Genomic DNA, 15,749 nt, shown 5'->3' with positions numbered 1-15,749 from the left:
TATTATACAAATGTGTCACTTGAAAATGATGTTTAGGTGCTGTTGAAGGGTACTCGACGTATTAGAAGCATGATTGAATTTTAATATAGGATGCAGAATTCAGATTTTTACTGTTTTTGCATTCTTCATAGATGACAAAAAGGAACCGGTTTCATCTCCGCCCCGTAGTGGAGACAATCCCAAGTTTCAGGATTCAGGATCAGTCACATGACTTACAGGAAAGTTACTTTCAGGAAAGTTATTATCCTCTCGGTCTCACCGCTCGCTAAATGCTGTAATTTATGAAGTTTTAACTCCTGATCAAAAGACTCATGCCGAAGTTTCACCATGTAAGTGTTCATATATTTTTAAAATATATATCCAGTCTGTGTGTTTTTGTGTGATTAAACCAATAGTTGTGTTTCTGTTTGTGGAAAACTAATCTGATGCTAAAGAAATAAGTCGACATGTTTATGATGAACGTGATTATCACCAAATCACATTCCCGTCTCTGTCTTCTCTTATAAAATAACCTTTATCATAGTAAAATCTACATATCGTTCCCAACAAAAGTATGTGTAGCGTAAAACATGTTTCACCAACAGGCTGTCGATTAGGCCTACTTGTTTGTAAATGAGAAGACGGTGTTTCCTCACAAAAGTATTATACAGAGGAGGCAATGTCGCGACAGAGATAGGACTCGTAGGATCAAGATTTTCTGAATAAGGAACTGGCGATAAGGAGCTGAAGTCAGCCTCGTCTCGTAGGCTACACCGCATTACCATTACAGATGGGACTTGTTTAAGGCATTACCATGGCATTTAATAGTAATATTGAGTGACATTGTCTAAAGAAAGTAAAAAATACCGATGTTTTCTTTCTTTGGCTTTCAGGTTTTACAAGTTATGATGACTTGAATTGTATTGACTATTAACTGCATGTATGCATATGATATGACGCTGACAATGAATAAATAATAAATGTATATTAATAAATATTATAAACATTGTGTTATGTTGTTTAATTAAAAACAAACAAGAAGTGTTGTGTCAACTGCTGTGTGCCTATAATGATGAAAATGTACAGTAAACAATACATATAATTTAAATTATTTAAAAAAGGAATTAAATTACAATTAAGTTTTTAGTGTAATCTTAAATGTAGTTTTTTGCGCCCTGCAGTGAATAGCCTACTTTGCAGCTATAAGAGACATATTCGCACTTTTTCCCACAGTAAAGCTCATTCCACAAACAATGCAGTCCTACTGTACCTTTACTAGCGATATAACACCAAATATAGATAATTTATTCACAAGACCAACACGTTAATAATCCACAAGAAATGTAAACTGTAGCTGACTGCCATTAAACTTTGCAGGCACTGACGTCACACGATAGGCTGAGGTGTGTCACGTGATCCAAGTTAGCCTTTACGCTTTCTCCGGTTAGAGATACAAAGTCACACCCTCTCATCTCTCATCTCCATAATATAAGGGTTTCCCATACCCATCCATCTCTGGGTTTATCCCTTTTTTTACAGTCTATGGTTTATCCCTGTATGAATGTGTTTGTGATTATGATTATTAGCCTGTATCTGTGACATAAACCAGCTCTTCTGTTTTCTCATCAGGTTCAGAAGGTTGAATCTGCTGCTGCTGTTTAGCTTTATCAGTTATAGCGGTCAGTATCATATTTGTTTATACATTGTAACAATGTTTAACTTTCAGGTCCAGGTTGATCTAGTCGATTGTTTCTCTTTTGCACCACGTGACTTTGCTTGACATTTGTGGATTAATGATGGAAATGTATTTGTCTATTACATCATCACATACCATGGCTACTTCTCTATGCAGTTCATCTATTAATAAACATGTTCAGGAATACACTACAACATTTGATATGTTAAAATGTGGCACAGCTAATATTGTTGGCTCCTTATTACCTACGATTATATATATACACTACAGGCCAAAAGTTTGGACACATTACTATTTTTAATGTTTTTGAAAGAAGTTTCTTCTGCTCATCAAGCCTGCATTTATTTGATCAAAAATACAGAAAAAAAGTAATATTGTGATTAGGGCTGTCAAAAGATTAATTGCGATTAATCGCATCCAAAATAAAAGTTTGTGTTTACATAATATATGTGTGTGTACTGTGTATAATTAAATTTGTATATATAAATACACACACATGCATGTATATATTTAAGAAAAATGTGTTATTTATATATATAAAAAATATATTTATATATAATATAAACTATATAAATATATATACAGTATATGTATGCAAATATTTCTTAAATACATGCATGTGTGTGTATTTATAGATACAAAATAATTATACACAGTACACACACATATATTATGTAAACAAACTTTTATTTTGGATGCGATTAATCGCGATTAATCTTTTGACAGCCCTAATTGTGATATATTATTACAATTTAAAATAATTGGTTTTCAATTTATTATACTTTAAATTATCATTTATTTCTGTGATGCAAAGCTGAATTTTCAGCATCATTACTCCAGTCTTCAGTGTCACATGTGACATCCAGTCAATCACATGATCCTTTAGAAATCACTCTAATATTCTGATTTATTATGAGTGCTGGAAACAGTTCTGCTGCCTAATATATTTGATGAATAAAAGGTTAAAAAGAACTGCATTTATTCAAAATAAAAAAAATATTTTCTAATAATATAAATCTTCTTTACTATCACTTTTTTATCAATTTAACACATCCTTGCTGAATAAAAGTATTGATTTATTTAAAAAAAAAAGAAAGAAAAAATTACTGACCCCAAATTACTGACCAGTAGTGTATATTGTTGTTACAAAAGATTTCTATTTTTAAAACATTTGCTTCTTTTTTTTTTACTTTTTATTCATCAAAACAAAGTATCCTAAAAATGTATCACAGGTTATGAAAAAATATTAAGCAGCAGAACTTTCCAACTTTGATAATAAATAATCATATTAGAATGATTTCTAAAGGACCATGTGATAGACTGGAGTACATCAAAACATCAAAAATAGTAATGTGTCCAAAATTTTGGCCTGTAATGTGTGTGTGTGTGTGTGTATATATATATATATATAAAATATAATTATTATTATTATTATTATTTTTTTTTTTTTTTTTTTAATTTTATTTTTTATATTCACTAAAATAATAATATTTCATGATGAGATTGATTATGGAGAATAGAGGGAAACAATACATGTATTTTTCAGTATTGATTCTTTGTATTGAGTTAATTTTATTCTGTCTCTGTTTGCAGAATCCCCAGCTGTAGGAAGCAATCTTAAACATGTGACGAGGAAAACAGGAGGAAACGTCACCCTGACGTGTGAATCTGATGGCAGAAATATTACTGCTGTTGATTTAAGCAGACTGTCAGGAAACATCCTTGTCTGTGAGAATGAGGAATGTAAGAGTGAAAATGACCGAGTGTTTAAAGAAGGATCATGTGACGTCGTCATCAAGGATCTGATCTACAGTGACGCTGGGAAATACATTTTGAGAGTCTATTACACTAATGATCAGACAGAGCCACACACCCTGGAGTATCATCTTCAAATTCATGGTAAAGTCAAAACTGATCAAACCATCATCATGTACTTTCATGATTTCCTAAAACTATTGTGTGCAGGGCCTGCGATCAGCAAACACATTAAATGTAACAATTATCCAATATTCAGATTAGATGATTCCAATATAGACTTTTCAGTGGCTGGTTTTTAAATTATTACATTTCGTTTCTTTAATCCTAAATATGTTTTTAAGGTCTTGATTGACACCATTATAATTATAATTATACGTAATTTTACTTACGCAACGTACTTTTGCGTTGACAGAGGTTTCGACTAGTATGTGTGAGAAGTTTTTATGTTATTTTGTCGATAAAGTAGCCTTAGTTAGCCAAAATGTAAGTGTTAATCTTAGTGTGTTTGTACCTGCTGATCCTCTGTATTCTGCTGTTTTTGGGGAATTTAAACCTATCTCACTGTCGACGCTCTCTCAGGTTGTATGCCACATGAAACCTACCAACTGTAATGTATCTTAGATATCGTCCCTGCCTGGATGATCAAGGAAGTTTTTAGTACTATTGGGAGGAGTTTGCTTATGTTTTTTAATTGTTGTCTCAGCTCTGGCTTTGTCCCGGATGCCTTTAAACATGCCGTGGTTAGACCCCTGCTTAAAAAACCCAACCTCGATCCTGATGTGTTGTCGAATTTTAGACCAGTTTCAAATCTGCCCTTTCTGTCGAAGGTGTTGGAAAAAGTTGTTTTTAATCAGTTACAAGCTTTTTTACAACAGAACTCAGTGTTTGAGAAATTTCAATCTGGTTTTAGATTGCGTCATAGCACTGAGTCGGCACTCTTAAGGGTTCACAATGATATAGCCTTGTCCGTAGATTCAGGGGATCCTACTGTATTAGTGCTCCTTGATTTAACAGCAGCATTTGATACAGTGGACCATTCAATCCTTCTCGCACGCCTTGAGCATTGTGTAGGTATTCAAGGATCTGCACTTAAATGGTTTAGCTCCTATTTGACAAATAGGAGTTTCTCTGTCACAATGGGTGATTTCTCCTCATCGTCGGCTCTTCTTTGTTGTGGTGTGCCCCAGGGTTCAATTCTTGGCCCTACCCTTTTTTCTTTGTATATGTTGCCACTAGGGGCTAATAATAAACGAGTATAATCTGTCATTTCATTGCTATGCAGATGACTTACAAATTTATCTGCCTATGAAATCAAATGACAGTATTGCATTAAACCGCCTCCATAATTGCATCGATCATATTAAGCTCTGGCTTTCTCAGAACTTCCTCAAGTTGAACGAAGATAAAACTGAATGCATTATCTTCAATACAAAATGCATGTCAGTTAATCCAGTTTTAAGTTAAGTTAAGCCTTTTCTCAATAGACGCGACTTGGAAAAGGCTTTACATGCCTTTATTAGTTCAAGGCTTGACTATTGTAATGCTCTTTATGTTGGTCTGAGTCAAACATCTCTTTCTCGCCTTCAACTTGTACAAAATGCTGCTGCTCGTTTTTTAACATGTACTCCTAAAAGTGCACATATATCACTCCAGTTTTAGCTACGCTACACTGGCTTCCGGTGCGTTTTAGGGTTGATTTTAAGATTCTATTGTTTGTTTTTAAAGCTGTAAATGGGCTTGCTCCTGAGTACCTGTCTGAGCTCTTAACTCTTGGTGGACAAAATCGGCGGTTGCGGTCTTCTAATCAACGGACTTTACAGGTCCCGAAGTTGAGGTATAAACAGTGGGGCGATAGGGCCTTCGCTGTTGCTGGCCCTAAACTCTGGAATAAGCTCCCCCCGGACATTCGTACTGTAACAGATCTCGTACTTTTTAAAACAAAACTTAAAACTTATTTGTTTAAAATGGCTTTTAATACACAGTAGTGGTGTGACAATTCTACTCTTTTTTCTGATGATTTTAAGTAACTATATATAGCTTACTGTGTTTATGCTTCATGCTTCATGTTTTCTTCTTATTCTGTTTCTTTGTTGTTAAACGTGGTGTTTGTTTATTTGTACTTGATGTGAAGCACTTTGGACACCTGGTGGCTGCTGTAAAGTGCTATAGAAATAAAGTTTGATTGATTGATTGATATAATAATGATGAATGTCTGTGTTCCTCCTCAGATGAGATCTCTGTGAAGGAAGGAGAGGATCTGAAGTTGGATGTTCTGTTGAGCAATGCTGAGAAAGTGGAGCATCAGAACAGAATCAGCTCAGAGTGGAAGAAGGTCTGGACGAGAGACGGTGGAGTCAGCAGTGATCGACTGAATGACAGTGATGGAAAACTAACCATTAATGAGTTTACAGTCACTGACACTGGAACATACAGAGTTCTGGACTCTAATAATGAAATCTTGATCACAGTCTCAGTCACAGGTGAGAGAAGATCAGTGGATGAGGAGAGATATTTGAGCTGATTTTTAATCAGGATTTGAACAGTAAATTGATGCTAAACTGTGTGAGAGTAACCTTTCAATCTCCTCTACAGAATCTAGCTCAGGATCAAAGGGAGAACTGGGAACAGAGGATAACAGACCTATAGAACAACATAGTAAGTAAAACAGGAGACATTGAGAAAAAAAAAGAAAAAGAAACAACATTTCTAAAAACTTGTGTTCTCTTCCCTCCTTTCACCTGTAGAGCCTTTGACTATTGGACTGTGTGTGTCTGGAGCTCTGGTTCTGGCTGGGATTATATTTGCTGTCTACAAGATATACCAACGTCAGCACAGAAACACTGATCATGATGACTACAAGGATGTCCCAACGCAAGACATTGTACAGTAATCCAGAACATCTAGTGACGACACTGGTTAGTTGTAATCTGCCTTCAGATCAACAGATCTACAGAGGATTCTGTCAGCATACTGAACATCTGCAGCGAGAGGAGTGTAGTATTAATGCAGAGAAAAGCGCTATATAAATGCATCAAATTAGGGGTGTGCGATATACATACAGTCGGCATCTAGTCATAGTTGGGGGCGTGGTGAGGGTGGAGTCGGCGGGGGGGGAAACACTGCGAACATCGTGTGTATTTGAATGACAAAAATGTCTTATTGCGAGTCATTGACGCCTGCCGACCAGAAACTGTACATTGAAAAATTAACTGCAATAGGTTATGATTGCCCTTATTTAATTAAAAACTGGGTCAATGACCCAACCAAATGGCCGGAGGTGTCGTTTCTAGACATATTTTGTTATCTGGTTGAATCTCCAGGTGAGACATCGCGGTAGCTGTAACATTAGTCTATAACTCAATCAGCTTTCGTATATGTTGCATACTATAACTCCATAAAACCTGGTCACTTAACAATTGTACATATGCTTCACTCCAAACTATTAATCCTTTTGTAAAACGGTGATCAGTAGTACGAAGTTGCCGAGGGACTGTGCTTACAGTTATCCCTAACTCACAGACTGCAGAGTGTATTGAGTGTAACAGGTTCGCGATTGGCCTATCAAGCGAGCCTTCAGCTGATAACGCTAATGTGAATGAGACATCCCTTATGAAAAACAACTATAGGATTCTTGTAGTATTTTGGGACAAAATATTATAGTAATCTTATAGGAATACTATAGTATTTTGGGACATACTATATAAGTACAATATAGGTATCACAGAAGTATTATACACTACTATAGAAATCTTATAGGATTACTATAGTTCTTTTTCGTAAGGGATGTAAAGTTAGACAAATCTGGCCCACTGCCTAATACGAGTTTAACACCATATCACACAGGGATCTACTCACACAGTAATCCCAAAAATTACAAGTCCCTGTCCTCCTTTCTGGTTCTGTGTGTTTATTAGGAAGGATGCAGAACTTCAATTCATAATTTGTTTGTTTATTGGCGGTACAGAAAACAACACAGCAACTCTTCGGCATGTCCCGTGTATTTCAGTTAGCGCCAAGGCAATGTTTTCCCCCACGGACTAAATTCACATCACGTGACGGGGCGTTCCCGGGGGCGTTCCCAGACCAACCGTCTGTATGTATGACGATTTTTGATCGTGGACGATTAAAATGTCTCCACAATCTGCTTTTGAAGAAATATTGTAATATCGTGCATTCTGACAGTTGCTGTTCTGGCGCCTCTGTCCCAACATACTGAATAACGCGACATATATTCACATAAAATGTTAACGCAGCGGAACGGAAAACTGCAGTTCACAAAAGTTCATAATTTGCATGTGCTTTAATGCCTTGTCAGTTAAACATTTAATTCTGTTGCTGATGCGCTGTTCTAACGTGTGCATTTCTCAGCGCGTACATGTGAAGCTCACATGCACTAAAAGCCTGTCTACCAGCGCCTGGATACTGGACTAAGTTATCTTTCGAGTCTTGTTGTACTAAAACTGTTAAATACACACAAGGTTTACATAAACAAAGTCGGTTATGTCTAAAGTGAAAGCAAAGTTGAGAAAATCGAGAGAAAATCGTAAGCAGTAGAGTTGACGTGTTGTTACATTTTTGGAGAGGTGCACGTCAGGTTACGCCGAAGGGTACGCGCGCTACACACAGCCTACGACGTAGCTACGTCGTGAGTTCGACATGACGAAAAATAATATTTTAATTAAATTCGGGCGGGTGGCGGGCGGTTGAACCAATCAAATGAAAAATATATGTATACACCAATCAGCGGATGGCGGGCGGGTGCGGTTTTGAAAATTGGTCAAAAACGTTGGTGCGGATGGATGATGAGTTTTGTGATGCGGTTGCGGATGAAATAATAGCCCATCCGCGCATCTCTAACACTGTGAGTTCGTCGCAGAAGTATAAATAGGCCTTTACACCGAAGGGTACGCGCGCTACACACAGCCTACGACGTAGCTATGGCGTGAGTTCATCGCAGAAGTATAAATAGGCCTTTACGCCGAAGGGTACGCGCGCTACACACAGCCTACGACGTAGCTATGGCGTGAGTTCATCGCAGAAGTATAAATTGGCCTTTACGCCGAAGGGTACGCGTGCTACACACAGCCTACGACGTAGCTATGGCGTGAGTTCGTCGCAGAAGTATAAATAGGCCTTTACGCCGAAGGGTACGCGTGCTACACACAGCCTACGACGTAGCTACGGCGTGAGTTCATCGCAGAAGTATAAATTGGCCTTTACGCCGAAGGGTACGCGCGCTACACACAGCCTACGACGTAGCTATGGCGTGAGTTTGTCACAGAAGTATAAATAGGCCTTTACACCGAAGGGTACGCGCGCTACACACAGCCTACGACATAGCTATGGCGTGAGTTCGTCGCAGAAGTATAAATAGGCCTTTACACCGAAGGGTACGCGTGCTACACACAGCCTACGACGTAGCTACGGCGTGAGTTCATCGCAGAAGTATAAATTGGCCTTTACGCCGAAGGGTACGCGCGCTACACACAGCCTACGACGTAGCTATGGCGTGAGTTTGTCACAGAAGTATAAATAGGCCTTTACACCGAAGGGTACGCGCGCTACACACAGCCTACGACGTAGCTATGGCGTGAGTTCGTCGCAGAAGTATAAATAGGCCTTTACACCGAAGGGTACGCGTGCTACACACAGCCTACGACGTAGCTATGGCGTGAGTTCGTCGCAGAAGTATAAATAGGCCTTTACGCCGAAGGGTACGCGCGCTACACACAGCCTACGACGTAGCTACGGCGTGAGTTCATCGCAGAAGTATAAATTGGCCTTTACGCCGAAGGGTACGCGCGCTACACACAGCCTACGACGTAGCTACGGCGTGAGTTCATCGCAGAAGTATAAATTGGCCTTTACGCCGAAGGGTACGCGCGCTACACACAGCCTACGACGTAGCTACGGCGTGAGTTCATCGCAGAAGTATAAATAGGCCTTTACACCGAAGGGTACGCGCGCTACACACAGCCTACGACGTAGCTACGGCGTGAGTTCGTCGCAGAAGTATAAATAGGCCTTTACGCCGAAGGGTACGCGCGCTACACACAGCCTACGACATAGCTATGGCGTGAGTTCGTCGCAGAAGTATAAATAGGCCTTTACGCCGAAGGGTACGCGCGCTACACACAGCCTACGACATAGCTATGGCGTGAGTTTGTCACAGAAGTATAAATAGGCCTTTACGCCGAAGGGTACGCGCGCTACACACAGCCTACGACATAGCTATGGCGTGAGTTCGTCGCAGAAGTATAAATAGGCCTTTACGCCGAAGGGTACGCGCGCTACACACAGCCTACGACGTAGCTATGGCGTGAGTTCGTCGCAGAAGTATAAATAGGCCTTTACGCCGAAGGGTACACACGCTACACACAGCCTACGACGTAGCTATGGCGTGAGTTCGTCACAGAAGTATAAATAGGCCTTTACGCCGAAGGGTACGCGCGCTACACACAGCCTACGACATAGCTATGGCGTGAGTTCGTCGCAGAAGTATAAATAAGCCTTAATAGTAAACACGCTGCCGCTTGTCCTTAAAGGGATAGGTCACCAAAAAAAATAAAAATCTCATTATTTACGCACTCTAATGTTGTTCCAAACCTGTATTGATTTCCTTCTAATATTTTCTAATATTTTTCTAATATTAATATTTTGAAGATTGTGGTTATCCAAACAGTAGCTGGTCCCTATTGACTTCCATAGGATAAATATATACTATGGAAGTCACTGGGGTACATCAACTGTTTGGTTACCCACATTCTTCCAAATAACTTTTATTTTCAACAGAAGAAAGAAACTTATTCGAATTTAAAACAACTTGAGAGAGAAAATTATGACAATTTGAATTTTTAGGAGAACTATCCCTTTAATGTTAATAAAACAACAAAATGCGAAGAGAAAATCACTGACTGCTCTTGACTGATAACTTTTAATAGTAGCTTTAATAAGTATCAGTGTATAATTTTGTTTTATTTTCATATTTGTTCATTTAATATCTTTCACCTCTTACAATAACAAAGGTGTAGTTTGATGATGCAAACATTTGCGAAGAATTAGTGTTGTCAAAAGACCCGGTACTTCGGTACCAAGTCGGTACTAAAAAAATGTAAACGTCATGATACCGAGTTTTCATAATTTGTTGTTTTGTCATTAGTGAAAATCAATATTGACCTTGTATTTGAAAAAGGATCCTCATATAAAAACAATACTAAAATTCAGTGTAAGTTCATTCACATTCGGAGATCGACTATTTTTGAAACAGTGCGAGCTGCGCTCTCCATGATGACGAGAAAGTATCAGCAAAGAATTTATTGATTTCTAGCCCTTTGGTACCGAAATTGGTACCGAGAACTGTGGATTTTCACTGGTATTGGTACCGAATACTGAAATTTTGGTACTGTGACAACACTACTAAGAATTATGGATCTTGTCGTCAACGTCAAGCCGACCGATCTAATAATGTTTATGGTTGACTGAATACATCGATGTTTTTATCATGACTGTGATATGAAGCAGTTCGGGATTGCTAAGAGACAGTTATCAGCTCCTCACGCGACGCGAGTCCCGCGGATATAAAAGGAATATGGACATTTCATTCTACCGAACTACACGCGAGTGCAGAATTACAACTCACAGGTCAGTTTATTAGACAAATTAAACTTGTGAGGTAACACAGCGCTGTTTCACTTTTATTCAATTCTTAAAATATATCAATGTCATTGTTTATAAAAGCTACTCAAATGTCCTAATTGAACTAAGGTCTAATCCTGGCTTAATCTAAACCCAGTCTGTGAAACCGGGCCTACATGTGTTAACATGAGACTAAAGTAAATGTAAACTGGGAAGAGACATGATTTGTATTTGTACATTTGTGTAAAGAAAATTATTAACCAAAAGCAAGATGATTCCCAACTTGAATGAAACCTTGAATATTGATTTCTGGACTCGCAAGTTAGCCAAGTGTCTATGCAAGCTAATCGACCACATCCAGCATTAAAAACTACATTATAAAATCATGAAGAATTTCATTACTGCACATATAGTGTCTTGATGTAATAGATCAACTATTATTAAAGGCATTATTTAGGTTTGGGAAGGAAGTGGAAACACTTTGTGGTTTAGAGTCTCTGCATTTTGGTCTAATTATACAATTTCAGCATGTTTTAAACTCTGAACACAGAAGTGTAATGAAGGAATGTTTTGTCTGTGTTGTGTATTCAGTAATAATGATAATCCTGTTAAGCAGCTCTAACGCTGAGATCAGATGTCAGCTGGTTGGAGGAGCCGTATTCAGTCAGTCTCTGGAGGCTCTCATCTTTCTGTCATACTTTTTTAAGTCTTGCTAATTGTGCTGTGGTTTACACAAGAACACTCGTACAAAGACTCATACAGAACCTTTACCATGTAAGTTTTCGTGTTTTGACATTTATTTAAAGTCAGCTTGTGTGTTTTTGTGTTGTTATACAAATAGTTGTGTTTCTGTTTGTGGAAAACTAAACCTGCCGATGCTGAGGAAATAAGTGCACATGTTTATGAACGTATATCCAGTCGTATCCATGATTATGACCATGACTATTATGACAATGTTCTGTTTGTATTGGAGTTATTAATATTATTATTAGACTGTTCTACATTGATAACTCAGATGAGAAAATTGGATTGGAATAGCAGGAACGCTCATTTATTAAACCAAAGATTCAGATTAAAGTTTGATTTTTCTTATTGGACAATTTTTTTTATTTTTTTTTATTTTTTTTATCAAGCAAGATCCACATGTGTTAAATCTTTAAATAAAATTGAAACTGAAGGTTCAGAGTTTTGTATTGTGATCTGTTATGAAATATTTTTTTCCACTCAGGAAAGTGTTTTATCCCTGTGTAAATGCATTTGCGATGTGTGTCTTTATCTGTGTCATAAACCAGCTCTTATTCTCATCAGGTTCATACGGCTGAATCTGCTTCTGCGCCTGGCCTATAATAGCAGTCAGTATAATTTATGTTTATAAATTGCAATTATTTAAAAAAAAAAAAGAAGAGAAAACATTGATTACAGCCAATTGTAACAGGGCAAACAAGACGTGAGACGTGCGGATCCTTATGCAAGACTTTATTCTAAAACATGGTCATCATACAGGCAGGGTCAATAAACAGCAGGATTGGCAGAGGCATGACAGAGTAATCCTTTAATCGGCGAACAATATCCAACAGGGGCAAGGCAAAGAGATAATCCAGGTAAACAGCAATAATCCAAACGAGGTGCAAACAGAGTCCAAAGGGCTAAGCTAAGGGTGAATCCAGGAAACACAGGCAAGAATCAGAAGACATGAAAACAAGAGACTAAAATCACTGAAGGGCTCTGTAGAGAAGCTAACACTAGGGGAGTGCTAAACTCCCTGAATGAATATTATTTGCAGGAATCTCCTCTAACTCTGTGACAGGACAAAAAAGAGAAAACGTCACCCTGTCGTGTGAATTTGAGGTCAGAGAGATTTCAGATATTGTTTTAATCAGACTGTGTGAGAAGATAAACTGCAGTGGTCGAGTGTTTAAAGAAGGATCATGTGGCATCGTCATCAAGGATCTGATCTACAGTGACGCTGGGAAATACATCCTGAGAGTCTACACTAATGATCAGACAGAAGTGGATTCACAAACCAGGGAATATCATCTATATTCTTCTCTAGTGAACTCTAGTTCTTCAACTCTAGTGAAGGCTGGACAGAGGTGTGGACGAGAGGTCACGGGGTCAACAGTGATCGACTGACCGTCAGTGACGAGACTCTGATCATTAATGAGTTTACAGTCACTGACACTGGAACATACAGAGTTCTGGATTATGAAGGAGAAATCTTGATCACAGTCTCAGTCACAGGTGAGAGAAGATCAGTGGATGAGGAGAAATATTTGAGCTGATTTTTAATCAGGATTTGAACAGAGAATTGATGCTAAACTGTGAGTAACCTTTCAATCTCCTCTACAGAATCTAGTACAGGATCAAAGGGAAAACTGGAGACAGAGGATAACAAACATAATGAACAACATAGTAAGTAAAACAGGAGAAATCATTGAGAGAAAAAGAAAAAAGAAATTACATTTTTTAAAAACTTGTGTTCTCTTCCCTCCTTCCTCCTTTCAGAGCCTTGGACTATCGTGTCTGTGTCTGTAGCTCTGCTGGTTCTGGCTGGGATTATATTTGCTGTCAAGAAATACCAACGTCAGCACAGAAACACTGATCATGATGACTACCAGGATGTCCCAATGCAAGACATTGTACAGTAATCCAGAACATCTAGTGACCACACTGGTTAGTTGTAATTCCCCTTCAGATCAACAGATCTGCGTCGACAGTTAACATGTTTGCAGCTAGAGGTCTCTGTGATATAGTATATAATCTAAGATAAAATAGTAATTGTTTTAATGATGTGCAAGCTAAAATTATATATATGACGGCTGCACGCGAAAATCTCACAACACCCACCCCTGTCGGTGTCAAAAGCTTTGGGAGTCAGACAGGCTGAAACCAGCACAAAAACACACTCAGCAATATACTTTTTATATACATTTTATAATTGTTATCAACAAAATGCCAAAAAATGCAAAGGAAACAAAGGAAAAGCCAACATAAAGTGTGTTAGTGAGGTGTTGCACCAACATATTCTGCCTAAACAGCTGCCATTAGTGTTCAGTTGGTGACATCAAGCAACATATCTATAGTTTATGAATTAACAGCATTTTTCATACTCATCAAACCATTCAGCTGTCAACAGTTTGTATGTAATGTAATCAGATTTGTTTCTTTCCTATATTACATCTCACTGCTGTTCCCTTTGACTGTTTACTATGGGATTTTCATAGCCTGGGTGCCTTCCCGAACCCCGCCCACAACATTTTTTGGTCGGGAAGTTCGGTCTGGACTCGATCCGTTGAGGAGTAATTATGCTCGGCTCCCAGAAGGCCGAGCCAATCAAACTGCCAGGGCGGGCTTTAATCGATGATGGACAGATGATCTGCGGTTACGTAATCACCCACGTCATTAAATAGCGCTTGGGTTGACCTGGTTTCTGCCGCTGGAGAATTGAGATGTTTAGATTCCGCTATCGCGTCTGTTATAAAAGAAAACGACAGCGCATTCATTTTAAAAGACGAACAGAGAACTGGTGGTGGGTAGATCGAGGCTTTGTGAAACAATGAAACAGTTGAAGCAAATGTGCCATATTGTGTGGAGGCTTCGAAACAATCCGACACCCGTCTCAACGGGCGACACTTGCAGGTGTTGATCTGAAACAACCTTGACGAGCCATTAAAAATCTGTTTTTTTATTTTTTATTATTGTATTTCTCTAATATGTGAAGCTTGTAACCTGTAGGCTCCTCACTGTACATAATGTTATTTTGTCATGAAAAATGAATATTAATAAAAGAAATCAAGCCACAATGTCTCACTTTTTTATAGATTTTTATTAAAAAATATTAATTTCTCTGCTGTGGAAGGACTTAGCCTAATTCTTTTTTTAAAGATAATTTCTCCAGCGTTTGACAAACTCCTCTCACAAAAACCCATGAGGTCAAGATGCGTTGACTTAACTTTTATACAGATGTGCGAGTGTATGGTCTGTTCCCGACCCTAAACTTTGACATATCCTTTTATTGAAACGGGTGCTTTTCTGTGCTTTTACTTTCACTTTTGCTGCAGAGACCCTTTTATGTCCTATAAATGTGTCGTATTTTTGATAATCCGCGCAGATTTCAGCTGATGATTCTGTTTAAAGTTATTAATAACAAATCATGAATGAAAGAGAACTTACTGCGGTGCTCTGATTGGTTATAGGTCTATCCAATTGAGTGCAGAGTTTTTTTTTTTCCTGGTTCGGTTGAGACACGCCTCATAATCAAAGCTCTATGGAGCAGATCAGACTCACATTCTGACTAGAATATGAGTATGACGAAGTCAGGCTAGGATTTTCAGGTACTATTCTTTGTAAAGCTGTAGCCTATTAAAAATATGTATTGAGAAAAAACTATACCATTAAAAACACTTGCTCTTTTATAAATGTCTGAACCACTTTTGATGACGTAATATTTGGATTTTGGATACAATATTTGGAATTGTAATTAATTAATTAATTAATTATTTTAATATGGAATTTGATCATATTATTAGTTTTGTTTTTGTCATATGTGACCCTGGATCACGTCACCAGTCACGAGTCGCACGGGTTTATCTGTGGCAATATCCAACAATACACTGTATGAGTCAAAATTATCGATTTTTCTTTTATGCCAAAAAGTCATTAAGATATTAAAGTAAAGATC

The 15,749-nt window shown here is 38.0% G+C and overlaps 1 protein-coding gene across 2 annotated transcripts in view; it reads left to right on the top strand.

The window, feature by feature from the left end:
- Positions 1 to 201: 201 nt before the first annotated feature.
- LOC307163727 (uncharacterized protein) overlaps positions 202 to 15,749 on the top strand; it is a 33,916-nt gene continuing 18,368 nt past the window's right edge. The window contains exons 1-6 of one of the 2 annotated variants that reach the window (XM_079879945.1): positions 202 to 329; positions 1,609 to 1,658; positions 3,269 to 3,574; positions 5,662 to 5,913; positions 6,026 to 6,088; positions 6,178 to 6,355. In XM_079879945.1, coding sequence (XP_079736071.1) covers positions 328 to 329; positions 1,609 to 1,658; positions 3,269 to 3,574; positions 5,662 to 5,913; positions 6,026 to 6,088; positions 6,178 to 6,323 — 819 coding nt within the window. In that variant the 5' untranslated portion in view covers positions 202 to 327 and the 3' untranslated portion in view covers positions 6,324 to 6,355. Of the gene's footprint in view, positions 330 to 1,608; positions 1,659 to 3,268; positions 3,575 to 5,661; positions 5,914 to 6,025; positions 6,089 to 6,177; positions 12,252 to 15,749 lie in introns of those variants that run through there. The other variant, XM_079879944.1, reaches the window with a different exon arrangement.

Source organism: Squalius cephalus (assembly GCF_949319135.1).
Source record: "Squalius cephalus genome assembly, chromosome: 8".
NCBI classification, from domain to species: Eukaryota; Metazoa; Chordata; class Actinopteri; order Cypriniformes; family Leuciscidae; genus Squalius; species Squalius cephalus.
The sequence above is the reverse complement of the archived record's forward strand: the minus strand, read 5'-3'. Positions and strand labels throughout refer to the sequence as shown.